This window comes from Anolis sagrei, chromosome 6 (assembly GCF_037176765.1).
Source record: "Anolis sagrei isolate rAnoSag1 chromosome 6, rAnoSag1.mat, whole genome shotgun sequence".
NCBI lineage: Eukaryota > Metazoa > Chordata > Lepidosauria > Squamata > Dactyloidae > Anolis > Anolis sagrei.
In genome coordinates this window covers 107,471,069-107,484,206 of record NC_090026.1, presented here as the reverse complement: position 1 = coordinate 107,484,206, position 13,138 = coordinate 107,471,069, and the positions used below count along the sequence as shown (strand labels likewise).

At 37.6% G+C, this 13,138-nt stretch overlaps 1 protein-coding gene across 6 annotated transcripts in view; it reads left to right on the top strand.

Moving 5' to 3' along the window:
- The window catches only part of NEBL (nebulette), a 152,716-nt gene that overhangs the window by 119,239 nt on the left and 20,339 nt on the right, over positions 1-13,138 (top strand). For 2 of the 6 annotated variants that reach the window (XM_067470330.1, XM_067470329.1), the window contains 8 exons: positions 1,547-1,654; positions 1,986-2,090; positions 6,065-6,169; positions 6,798-6,905; positions 7,690-7,800; positions 9,429-9,539; positions 9,682-9,792; positions 12,109-12,219. The exons of 2 other annotated variants lie outside the window; for them this stretch is intronic. In XM_067470330.1, the coding sequence (XP_067326431.1) occupies positions 1,547-1,654; positions 1,986-2,090; positions 6,065-6,169; positions 6,798-6,905; positions 7,690-7,800; positions 9,429-9,539; positions 9,682-9,792; positions 12,109-12,219 (870 nt within the window). The remainder of the gene's footprint in view (positions 1-1,546; positions 1,655-1,985; positions 2,091-6,064; positions 6,170-6,797; positions 6,906-7,689; positions 7,801-9,428; positions 9,540-9,681; positions 9,793-12,108; positions 12,220-13,138) is intronic. 2 more of the 6 variants (XM_060782370.2, XM_067470331.1) reach the window with 1 other exon arrangement.

Sequence of the window (13,138 nt, the reverse complement as noted above, 5' to 3'; positions counted from 1 at the left end):
TTAAAACCATTAAAAACAGATAGAGCCCTTATTACATCACATCACAGTCTCTATTATTTATTATCTTTTCTCAGTTTATACTCAACTGACACTTGCGCCAAATATTATTTCTAGTTAAGCATAACATTTCAGAGCACAGCATATTATCCTTTGGATTCTCTGGCAATTTTCATGGATGCTAAAGTCCTATTATATATACAGTGGTGTTGTAAAATAGTACAACACTGCTGTTGTATAAAATGGTAAAATCAAGGCTTGCTTTTTGAAATTTTGTTTTTGAATACTTGGATAGTGGAATCTATGAGTACAGAGAGCCACCTGTCCTTTTAGCTCTACCCAATAGTATTCAGAGATTTCTGGTTTTGAGATGTATTAGAATTATAGAATCATAAAATCATAGAGTTGGAAGAGACTTCATGGGCCATCCAGTCCAACCCCTGCCAAGAAGCAGGAAAATCACATTCAAAGCACCTCTGACAGATGGCCATCCAGCCTCTGCTTAAAAGGCTCCAAAGAAGGAGTCTTCACCACACTCTGGGGCAGAGAGTTAAGTCTTTTCTGCCAGAGAACTGTTATCTAACACATAATTCAGGGGAATGAATGAGAAAATTAAAAGAACTTCCCTAATTTAGAAGAATCAAGAGCCTTGATATGGGATGGAAACTTGGCACTTGGCACTTAAAGTGGTATCAAAACTGTTGTAATGGTGCAGTGTGGATATTCTCCCAATTTTACAATAAGTATCTTAAAGAATTCTTAGAATTTTCACTTTTGGGTAATAAGAAAGAAAAATGCATGCAGCTAATGAATATCTTCGTATACAATTTTTTCCCCAAGTTGGTTTTTTTTATTCCTTTCATTTCTGGTTCTGCTGTGTAAATAATGTGAAGCATATTTTGAAAAAACAGCTTTTAAAGCTCTCTTGTCCTGTTTTTAGTTTGAGTCTGAGTGTTTGCTGCCATCAAGTGTTCTTGTTATTCATTTCCTTTCCCCCATAAATAAAAATGGGAAGCTAACATTAGAATATTAACTTCCAATCCTAACAGCAATCTCGAACCATATTCATCCCTTCCTTTTGGTAAAGACTACTGCTACAGAGCCCTTGATATGCTGTCTTTGCACTTCAGCAAAGTGGAGGAACCTCTATTGCACTTTACTGCTACTATTTGTAGAAACAGAGATGCTCACAATGCATTGAGACCATATCACAGGTTCTTTATAATTAGATATTACTGGGAAAAGAATGCAAGATCTTATTTATCTTTTTTTGTTGCTGCTCCATTTAGGTTGAATCTAGTTTGTAGCATGTAGTTTGGATCAAGCTGGCCTTCAGTTTAGGAAAGGCCAGATAAAAATGCCTCAGGAACTTGCCTGCGTCCTTTGGGTCTCGGCTTATATCCTACATCATCCCCTCTGTGTTTATTGATTTGGACTGTAATTACAAAACTAATATTTTGGGTTAACCTATGAACTGAAAGCGCCAATGATATTCTCTGCAGAAAAGCCATGATCCCTCTCTTCTGTATCTTATATGTTTGTTTCTTAGGTTAAATACAAAGAGCAATATATTAAGGATATGAAAAAGTACTCCTTCAATCCTCTTGAAAGTGCTTCTTTCAAGCAAGCACAACTTGCATCAGCCTTGGCAAGCAATGTAAGTAGGATTGGTTTTGGCACTTCCGTAGACCATACAGGATATATATTATTAGAGTTGATCAGTGTGCATTTTATTTTCCCATTAGCTTTTGCTTAGCCTTTAATTGGAAAGGTCTAATCTATTTCAAAGGATTAAACCCTTTCCTAGAATAAAATGTTTTAAGACTCTCTTTTGTCACACTGTAGTAAATGAGTGCCATCTAATGGCCACTGTAGATATTAAGCAAATGTGAAAATACAAAGCTTGTTTTTCTGCAATACAAGCATAATTTTTAAAAATCTCTGCTGACTTCTATATTTTTTTCATTAATTCAAGATTCTTCTTGCAGGTAAAATACAAAAAAGACTTAGAAAACATGCATGAGCCAACTTCTGCCTTTCCAAATCTTTTACATTTAGAGCATGTTTTGGCCGCAACTAAGATCCACAGTAATGTAAGTTTCCTTTCTTCATATCAGGATGTTTTGATTAGGATTTTAAAAAATGTAAATAATAATAATAATAATAATAATAATAATAATAATAATCTTTATTTATACCCCACCACCATCTCCCCAACGGGGACTCGGGGCGGCTTACTTGAGGCCAAGCAAGATAAAACCAAAACATAAGCAATAAGCAACAGCATCCAAATTACATTAAAAAAACCATATGAATGCAATAACAAAATAACATTCCAATAAATACAATCACAGTAACAGTGGGCAGGCCACATGTGCAGGATAAAATGTTACAAACTTGAATGAGAAAAAAATAGGAGCAAGTTATTTGCAGGGGGCTCATAAAGAAACACAGGGTAATGAAACTTAATTTCCCATTAGGGGGGCATATACTCCAGTGACAGAAGCGTTGAGGGGAGCAGTAGTGTCATGTTGTACTCGCCAAATGGAGCTGTGGGTCATTATAATGAATGTTCTTTCCAAATAAGAGACACAGGCTATCAAGCTCAGACAGAACTTTCTCATGGTAAGAACTGTTTGGCAATAAAAGAAACTGCCCAAGATAGTAGTAGACTTACCTTCTTGGTAGTTTTAAAGATGATGCTGAATGGCTATCTATTGGATATGCTTTAGCTATAGATTTCCAGAGTGCTCAACTAGATCTGCTCTATGTTATCCTAAGGTACCAGTTTACCATTCTATATAATCATATCTGCCTTTCACTTGTTGAGGCTAGTATGCTTAACTTGCTTCAGTTATCCATGCCCTGGAATCTCCCTGTTTGGATTACTGCCATGTGCTATCCAATGGCTTGGAAACATCACACTAATGAAAAAATCCACTTAAAATCCTATTTCTGCCTCCTGCAGAATTCTGGGATTTGTAGTTTAGGGAGGAGCCTTTAACAGCCTTACTAAACTACAAACCCCCAAATTCTGCAGCAGACAAAAACCTGATTTTAAGTGGATTTTTTCTCTAGTGTCGTAATCTGGAATGTATCTATGAAATTACTGAATGGGACTGTGCATTATGAACATATCATATCAGTATTTCCTCATCTTTATTGGCTCCCAGATTATTCACAGATTCAAGAGAAAATGCTGGTTTTGATCCATTGCTGTTCTTTATACCTCAGGATCATGATACTTAACAGAACTGGCCCTTTACAAATGTGTATGCTAAGATATTGACTATTCTAAAGCCTTTGACTGTGTGGATCATAATAAACTGTGGCAAGTTCTTAGTGGGATGGGCATACCAAGCCACCTTGTCTCCCTCCTGAGGAATCTGTACAAGGACCAAGTAGCAACAGTAAGAACTGACCACGGAACAACAGACTGGTTCAAGATTGGGAAAGGCGTACGGCAAGGCTGCATACTCTCACCCAACCTTTTTAACTTGTATGCAGAACACATCATGCGATGTGTGGGGCTGGATGAATGCAAAGCTGGGGTGAAAATTGCTGGAAGAAACATTAACAACCTCAGATATGCAGATGACACCACTTTGATGGCCGAAAGCGAGGAGGAGCTGAGGAGCCTTCTAATCAAGGTGAAAGAAGAAAGCGCAAAAGCTGGGTTGCAGCTAAACATCAAAAAAACCAAGATTATGGCAACAAGAATGATTGACAACTGGCAAATAGAAGGAGAAAATGTGGAGGCCGTGACAGACTTTGTATTTCTAGGCGCAAAGATTACTGCAGATGCAGACTGGCCAGGAAATCAGAAGACGCTTACTTCTTGGGAGGAGAGCAATGTCCAGTCTCGATAAAATAATAAAGAGTAAAGACATCAGACTGGCAACAAAGATCCGCCTAGTCAAAGCCATGGTATTCCCTGTAGTAACCTACGGATGTGAGAGCTGGACCTTAGGGAAGGCTGAGCGAAGGAAGATCGATGCTTTTGAGCTGTGGTGTTGGAGGAAAGTTCTGAGAGTGCCTTGGACTGCGAGAAGATCCAACCAGTCCATCCTCCAGGAAATAAAGCCCGACTGCTCTCTGGAGGGAAGGATACTAGAGACAAAGTTGAAGTACTTTGGCCACATCATGAGGAGACAGGAAAGCCTAGAGAAGACAATTATGCTGGGGAAAGTGGAAGGCAAAAGGAAGAGGGGCCGACCAAGGGCAAGATGGATGGATGGCATCCTTGAAGTGACTGGACTGACCTTGAAGGAGCTGGGGGTGGTGACGGCCGACAGGGAGCTCTGGCGTGGACTGGTCCATGAGGTCACGAAGAGTCGGAGACGACTGAACGAATGAACAACAACATGCTAAGATAATTGCCAGAGGTTTTTTTTTGGTTGCCCCAAGCAAAGGAGACACAATCTCTAAGAGTAAAATGTCCTTTTCAATAGCAGTATCACAATTACAAAATGTTCTGCAGAGGTCTGCTGATCTGTACTTTAATAAGAGGACTGCACTCTTAATTAACTTTTAATACCAGACAAAAGCCTGTTTTCTCAGTCATTTCAGTACTTTCCGTATTTTATAAAATTAGCTCTTTTACTTTTTGATTGTTGTAGTTCTTTTGTTTTTATTGAATTTTATTTTTTCTTTAAAAATGCTCCTCCTCATTTGATTTTATTACTCATTTTATAGTTGTAATCTGTAAATTTCCTTTATAATATTTAAATTGAAAAAAATAATTCTGCTCTGTATGAAGATTACACCATGTTTTATTGCTTCTATTAGGAAGCAATAAAAGACTACCAAATCAAACACTGAGTATTTCTGCATTTCTGGATTTATTTATTTATTTTGTATCAAAAGCATTGCATATATTAGTATAAAACCGATAAAAGTAGAAGGAACACAAGCGTCTAAATATCTTTTGACCAAAAAAGGGCAACAGCGACTACATTGTCTGTAGCCTCAAACAATTCTTCCTCTGTATTGTTGAAGGCTTTCATGGCTGGAATCACTCAGTTCTTGTGGGTTTTTTCGGGCTATATGGCCATGTTCTAGAGGCATTTCTCCTGACGTTTCGCCTGCATCTATGGCAAGCATCCTCAGAGGTGAGGTCTGCTGGAACTGGGAAAAAGGGGTTTATATATCTGTGGAATGACCAGGGTGAGACAAAGGGCTTTTGTAAGTTGGGCTGGGTGTGAATCTTTCAACTGACCACCTTGATTAGCATACAATGGGCTGACTGTGCCTGGAGCAAACTCTTCTTGAAAGGTGATTAGATGTCCCTGCCTGTTTTTCCCTCTGCTGTTTTTGCTGTTGCAATTTTAGAATTTTTAAATACTGGTAGTCAGATTTTTTTCATTTTCATGGTTTCTTCCTTTCTGTTGAAATTGTCCACATGTTTGTGGATTTCAATGGCTTCTCTGTGTAGTCTGACATGGTGGTTGTGAGAGTGGTCCAGCATTTTTGTGTTCTCAAATAAAATGCTGTGTCCAGGTTGGTTCATCAGGTGCTCTGCTATGGCTGATTTCTCTGATTGGAGTAGCCTGCAGTGCCTTTCATGTTCCTGGATTCTTGTTTGGGCGCTGCGTTTGGTGGTCCCTATGTAGACTTGTCCACAGCTGCATGGTATACGGTAGACTCCTGCAGAGGTGAGAGGATCTTCTTCCTCTGTACATTTCTGGATGCATTGGGATTATTGTAGATTTATGTTGGAATCCAAACAGCTACACATGATCTACCACATGTTTAGGGGATATTTTAGCTTTCCGGGTCCCTACAAATTTCTCTCAAAAAGTCAAGAGTCCCTTTGTCAGCTGAATTCCATTGAGTGTGGAAAGACTGCCTTTGCTACCAAAATGCAAAATCAACAGCACAATTCCATTTTTATATGAAAAAGCACATTGAAAACATGAAAATACCTGTGGGTCTCAAATGTATCAATAGAATGTATTTTTTCATTCATGTTGCTGTTGTGTTGTAATTTAAAATAAACAAAGTTTTCACAGTTTTACAGCTCCACTTTGAAGTTTAGAAGGCAGTAAGGTATATTTGTCTGTTTCAGTATGAATATAAAAGAATCTTTGAAAAAAACAAGGGAATGTACCATTTTCGACCAGACACAGCAGAACAGCAACACCACAAAGAAAATGCTGTGCTTCAAAGTCAGGTATGTCCACTGTGTTTATAGTCCAATAGAACTGCACATTTGGAGAGAGAAATTATTTACTTTGTGACCCCTGTATATGTGGGACTACTACAAGTTTAACTTGCATCTGACAAAATATTTCATCTCTAGGCATTTTCTAGGACCCTTCTAGAGCAGTGTTTCTCAGGCTGTGCTCCACCAGATGTTTTGGACTTCAGCTGCCACAATACCTAATAGCTGGTAAGATGGCTGGGATTTCTGGGAACTTAAGTCCAAAACACCTGGAGGAGCACAGTTTGAGAGACACTGCTCTACAGTATGCTTCCACTGAAAGTTGACCTAAAGTCATGCTGGAAGATCTAGAGATATCTACAGAGGTGTTCTCTCTAGGCATTTCCTAGGTACTCCAAGTATGACGATATGATATGTTTCTGCTAAAATTTGTTTGTTCAATAGGTTTTGTATTATTTGCAGTTTTCACTAAACTGGAAATGTATCCCCTGAAGATACAAGGGTCATATTGTATACATATAAATTCTTGTATTCATATTAAAACTTTCTCTTCATATGAGAGAATTGTAAAGGTCTCTACATGAGGAACTTACTGTTCTTCATGTCTGTAGTTTTGATGAATCTTCTGTTTTATTAGGTTAAGTACAAAGAGAAATATGAAAAATCAAAAGGAAAGTCTATGCTGGAATTTGTTGATACGCCATTATACCAAGTTTCAAAGGAGGTGCGAAGGATTCAAAGTGAGGTTAGTGAAATGCTTTTAGAAATTATTTCTGTAATACAATTGTCAGCAATGTACTGTGCTGTTATGGCATTTGATTAAGGGTTATGAGTGCTTCTTTCCTAAAATAAAGATTAACCACAATGCAAGAATATTCTGAAACTGAGTCTATAGATATTCTCTGAGTGCATTTACTGATTTTCATTGAGCAGAACTTTTGAAATATCAAATCTCAACACTTTGTTATTGTGTGCCTTCAAGTCATTTTGACTTATGGCAACCCTATGGTAAACCTACCATTGAATTTCCTTGGGCAAGACTTGGTCTGAGATTGAAAGAGAGTGACTTGCCCAAGATCACCTAGTGAGTTTCCCTGGCTAAGTGGGGATTTGGACCTTGTTCTCCAGGTTCCTAGTCAGACACTCAAATGGCTGTACTACACTGGCTCTTCCTCACACTAGGGATGTATTGTTTCCAAAAAGGCCAAGAAAAGAACAAGAAAGGGGCTTGATGATGATGATGACAATGCACATGCCTAAACTTCACCTTCACAACATTCCCATGCCATTTTCAACTCACAATTCTATAAGCAGTCTGGATATGTGAGAGCTAATAAGACAATTATCTGAATCACTTTGTATTTTAAAATTGATATTACATGAATTAATATTTATATCATGTGTGATAGTTATGTATTGGGGATTGCTCAATGAAACTTTTAATCCTTATTGTATGAGTCCTATGAATGTTCTATAATAAATGTATAAACTGTGTGAATTAAATAAATAGTAAATTCCTCTTTTCACAGAACATGTATCGAAAAGAATTTGAAGATAAAGTCAAAGGGAAGGCAGCACTGGATTTAGACAAGACACCAGAATTTTTGCATGTGAAACATATTACTAAGCTGTTAAAAGAGGTAAAAATTGTCAGGTTAAGATTTGAAAGGACTGCTAATAATTATTCTGTAGCCATATGGCTATCTGTAGGTAACTTGTTGTCAAGTGCTGGATGAACTGTTGACTTAATTTACTTAAAAGATTTATAAACTTCCTTATGCCACACACTCTGAGATGAAGATTCAAGATAACAATATGAAATTAATTCAGGTCATATCTTTATTGATTAAATTAAAACTGCAATGAGCAGAGTTGCTGTTCGACCATATATTATAGTTCAGATACTATATCATATCATAGTTTGGAATTGAAGCCATTCTTGAACTCCCAAACAAACCATAGAAAAAACAATTTATCGTCCAAGGTTTTCATGGCTGGAATCACTGGGTTGTTCTAGGTTTTTCAGACTGTATGGCCATGTTCTAGAAACATTCCTTCCTGACGTTTCGCCTGCATCTATGGCAGGCGTCTTCAGAGGCTGTGCAGTCTGTCAAACCTCACAACCTCTGAGGATGCCTGCCGTAGATGGAGGTGAAACGTCAGGAGAGAATGCTTCTAGAACATGGCCGTACAGCCCAAAAAACCTAGAAAAACCCAGAAAAACAATGTTAACAATATCATGACTGTTTCATTTGCTATTCTGTTAAGAGTCAGACTTTTAGATTCATAAATACCTAAATCCTTTAGTTAGTCCTGACTAGCATACAGCCACTGAATCCATTTAATTCACCTACCTTTTTGGCACAGCATTCAACAATTGATCGAACGTGTCTACTCTAGGTGAGGATTAATTGACAGGACTCCAGTCAAAATCTCTCCCATCTCTATCTTGCAAATGCCTCTGGAAGTTAATAATTCAATTGCACAGTAGCCATTGTAAGTTTGTGTGCTCAGCTCTTGTTAGCAGAAACTGTGTGCAGTGAGCCCATTCCAAGCCATGCTTTTTTATTTTTGTTTGTTGACCATAGCTTACCAATATAGATATTACACCATATCATACTTAAGTTTCATTGACTGTTTGTGTGATGTCTGAATTGACTTTGTGCTCAGTTCAGGACCTAAATTGAAATCGCATCCCTCCTTTTGTCAATCAAACAGCAAAGTGTTAAGCTGCTTCCTCTTCTGACTGTGCATAACACAGATGAAAATTGCTTTGGTTCGCATTTTCTCCCATATTCATGCAATATCTTTCTACCTGCTTATTTCAGTCACACATATTTAATCATACTTTACAACTCTGATCTGTGGATAAGTGTCTTTTGTATAGTATTTAATGCACCTTTGCGAATAATGACAGCATTAGTAGAACTTGAGTGACAGGGTCATTTACTTGTCTGTAACATGTAGAGCTACCATCCAGAATAGCAGCTCTTACAATTTTATACAGTGTCTCTGTAACTGTAATACTAGTGTATAAAAGACATTTTTTTCCAGGAGCAAGGTACAGATTGTAAAGCAATCCTTTCACTCTTGGTGCATCATATCTTTTGATTTCCCAATTCTATTTTAACTACGGTAAACGTGTGCTATCTAATTCACATTTTATAGAGATTTTCAAAGTATTCCTTGAAATATTTAATAAGAAGTTTTTTCTTTTCAAGATCTTGCTCACGATTTAAAGCATAGAAATGTTTTTTTAAACCTTCAGAAAGATTATAGAAAAGATTTGGAAGAAGGGATGAAGGGAAAAGGAATGACGGTGTTTGAAGATACGCCAGATTTGATTAGAGTGAAAAATGCAGCTCAGATACTAAATGAGGTAGGTTATGCTAGCAAAGGTTATTAATGTCATGGAAAGTGAGCCCTTCACAAAGCACCCAATGAAATATATTCTTAGTTTTTACAGTCTGCTGGAAAAGGACATGCTTTGAAACTGCCTCTGGTTTTTTCTTCTTTTACAGAAAGAATACCGAAAAGATCTGGAAAATCAAATAAAAGGCAAAGGAGTTAGGCTCATTTCAGAAACTCCTGACATGAAAAGAGCAAAGAGGGCATCTGAAATTGTTAGTGAGGTCAGGAAAGAAAAACATCTAAAATCTTGTTTTGTATCTTTTATGGTTTTTGTGCAATTAACAAAATTATTAATACATCAGGGCAAGAATTATTTATATTTCTCTATATGATGGTAGTGCTTTTTCTCATAGTTTAAAGTCTAAGTAAGTAAGTAAACTTTATTATGGTCGATGACCAGATTTTAACAGGGGGACCCAGTTCCGCACATCCACATCAAACCCCAGGGGTTATATGCTTCAAACTTCAACACATTTTAAAATCTAGGCTAAAAACCACATACGAATAGTTATTAAAACCCAACTCAACCCACAAGATCATTTGAAGGTGGTCTAAAGGGAGGTGGTGGGAATGGCTTCGGGGGAAGAGGGTATCCAACACTATAAATATCAGTCTATATCTGATTTCCCAGCTATATTCCAGAGATGAAGCTTAGGTCTTTTGAATCTCAATTATCATCTGCTGGATTTTAATCGCAGCTGTGCAGAACTTAGTGATGTTGTATGTCACAGACGAGTTTATGTCTGAGAGCAGCGGGGCTACATAGAATTGACCAGAGCGTCCTGGGTATTTAATTGTCCATGGCGAGATGAGATGAGATGGAATGTCTGTATAAAACAGGCACTGCAGAAGCACATGCTCCATTGTTTCTATGTGACCTGAGTCAAAGGGACATAGCCTTTCAGAGTATAAGGTCTTCTGGAAATAACCTTCCAGTACGGTAGAAGGAAGCGCATGGGGCTCAAACCGAACAGAATATTAGTTTCACATCACAGAACTATGTACTAGTATTGGATATTTATCCCTTTAATGGAGCATGGTCCACTTGGGACTCAGTATATCTATAGTCAACCTCTCTCTAAGGCAGATCTTGAACTGCAGAAATTCAACACTGATAGTTGTTAGGACCTTGATGGAGACTTAGGACTCCACAAGGGTGTCCCTCTGTTTTAAGAACCTCTTTATACCTAGTCAATTCGGGAATTTTTCTGGCTGCTTCTATAAAGATGGACCTCTGTTTCCAAGAAATCAGCCAAATGCTGACATGGCAGTAGATGTACTGACTAACCAGCTCCCCCCCCCCCCCAGCAAAGCTGTTGTATTTAGCACCAAAAATCGGCCCAGTATAGAGATATCCTTTGGTGAGTTACACATAGGCGAGGAAGGGGACTTGCTGGAATCATTCCAATGCCTCCCACAAACAAGCCAGAGAGAAATATTAGATAGACTGAGATCGCTACAGGAAGAGCTCCATGGTAGGAAGACAAGGGAGGAGAAAACTCATGTTGGGATAGGACATTGCAATGGGGAACTATTGGTGAGGGACACTCCTAGCAGCAACTCACATAGTTGAAAGTCATTGTAGAGTTATGTCATATACTTATCATTTGACAAGAGATAGGAATTTATCAAGTGAAAATGCATGGACTGTGGGTAGAGAACAGCCTAGAGATGCTGTTTGGTTTGCAGTTTCCAATATCTCTTAATTGGAATGGTCAGTGGTAAGTGATGCTCAGTCATACAATCCTCCAACAACTGGCAGGACATATGTTTCTCATTCTTCATGCAGCAGGAATGAAGTTATGGACTGCTCAGTCATTTGTCCACTCAGGCTGTATTCTTATGCTTACTTATCTCCAACTAAGCAATGTTGAATCCATAGGACTGGCTTGCAAATAGATGTGCATTGTATAGGATTGTTTGAGACATTTATTTCGGCAGAGTTATGGATTCCTCTTCTGAGTTTGAGGAGAAAAGCTCTTAGTGGAAATTTTGACATTGCTGTGAACAAATATAATTTCCAGGAAAGCTAACTGAGCGCCCCTCTCTTTACATTTTAAATTATATGGAGAAGTAGGCTGTGTTATACTAGGGCTTTCTGAAGATAAAATATTAATTTTACTTTAATTATTTATAATTTATTCCACTAGATAATCCTCAAGTCATGTAAAAGTTCTCCGACTGTTGTAGTTCAACATGGGCTATTTGAATTAGTGTAGTTATCCTTCCTTGCTAGAAAACACAGAGGTGTCTCTGTACCTCGTTAGAATGTAAAATAAGCATTTCTTTGTTTTTTAAAAAAGAGAGACTAAGAGAGGAACAGGGCATTCTTTTAATAGGCATGGCACCAAAACATTGCTGAAGGGTTTGCAAGAATTTTGCTTGACAGAGTTACTAATTCATTTCTTAAGTTGTAAACTGCTCTATGAGAGCATCATTTTGAAAACGCAGTGTGTGTCTCTAAAAAGCTCTTTAACAAAGTAATTTCTTTGATTTTCTCCTACCTGTTTATCTCATTTTGAATCTTGTGTTTACAGAAAGAATATAAAAAAGATTTGGAGACTGAAATTAAAGGAAAAGGAATGCAGGTTGGCACAGATACACCTGAAATTCAGCGAGCTAAAAGAGCATCTGAAATTGCAAGCCAGGTTTGTTTAACTGTTCCATGCATAACCCAGTATATCATATTACTGTGATAACTTAAAGAATATACACTTGATTTTACAGGTAGAAGCTAGTATCAGGTGTTCTGTTATTTGCCATCAAAGTAAACATAATTTGCCATTTTTTGTTGTGATGAGCTACAGCGTCAAATGATGGCAAACTCTAGCTTCAGTATTTAAAAATAACTTCTTTATAGTAATAGTAAGTAACACTTTTAGGAATTTCTGTTTTAAAGTTTCATCAAATTCAGAGTTAAAGTCTTGCCATGGTTTCAAGCAATATCTCAGAAAGGAAGCTGTCCTATCTACCATTTCTCCATCATCAAAGAAGGACATTCTTCCCATAATAATAAGTGTTTAAGAATTCTCATCAGATCATTCTAAGTCACTCTATCCATCCTATACTTTCTGTCAGATGTGACCGAAGCAGAATAAGGAGCAGTTAAATCAACTACAAAATCCTTTCCCCCTTCAAGCAGCTTGAAGCAAATGAAATAAGGGAACCCAAAGGATCTTATCCCCAAATCCCTACTAGACCCAACAGATAACTTGATAAACCCATACTGGTTGAAGAAAGGGTGAATGTGTGCTCCAAATCTCAATCAGGCAAAGAACAAACAAACAAACAAAAATCCAAATATCTACAGTGATCAATGGTTTTTATGTTTTCTTGGCATTCAGAGGTGAATTAAAGACAGCTCCAACAAACATACACAATGACACCAAAATAAACTAACTTAAAACTTACTCCTCACCTCAAATGAAAAAAAAAACCCCAAAAGTGCAAATTAGTTCCCCCTAATAGATTCTGCTCCTGTCAGAAAAATAGTAGGGAAGAGCAAGACAAAAGTTTTCTCCTTTATTGTTGTGAATCCCAGGTAGCAATGGACTTAACGGACCATCT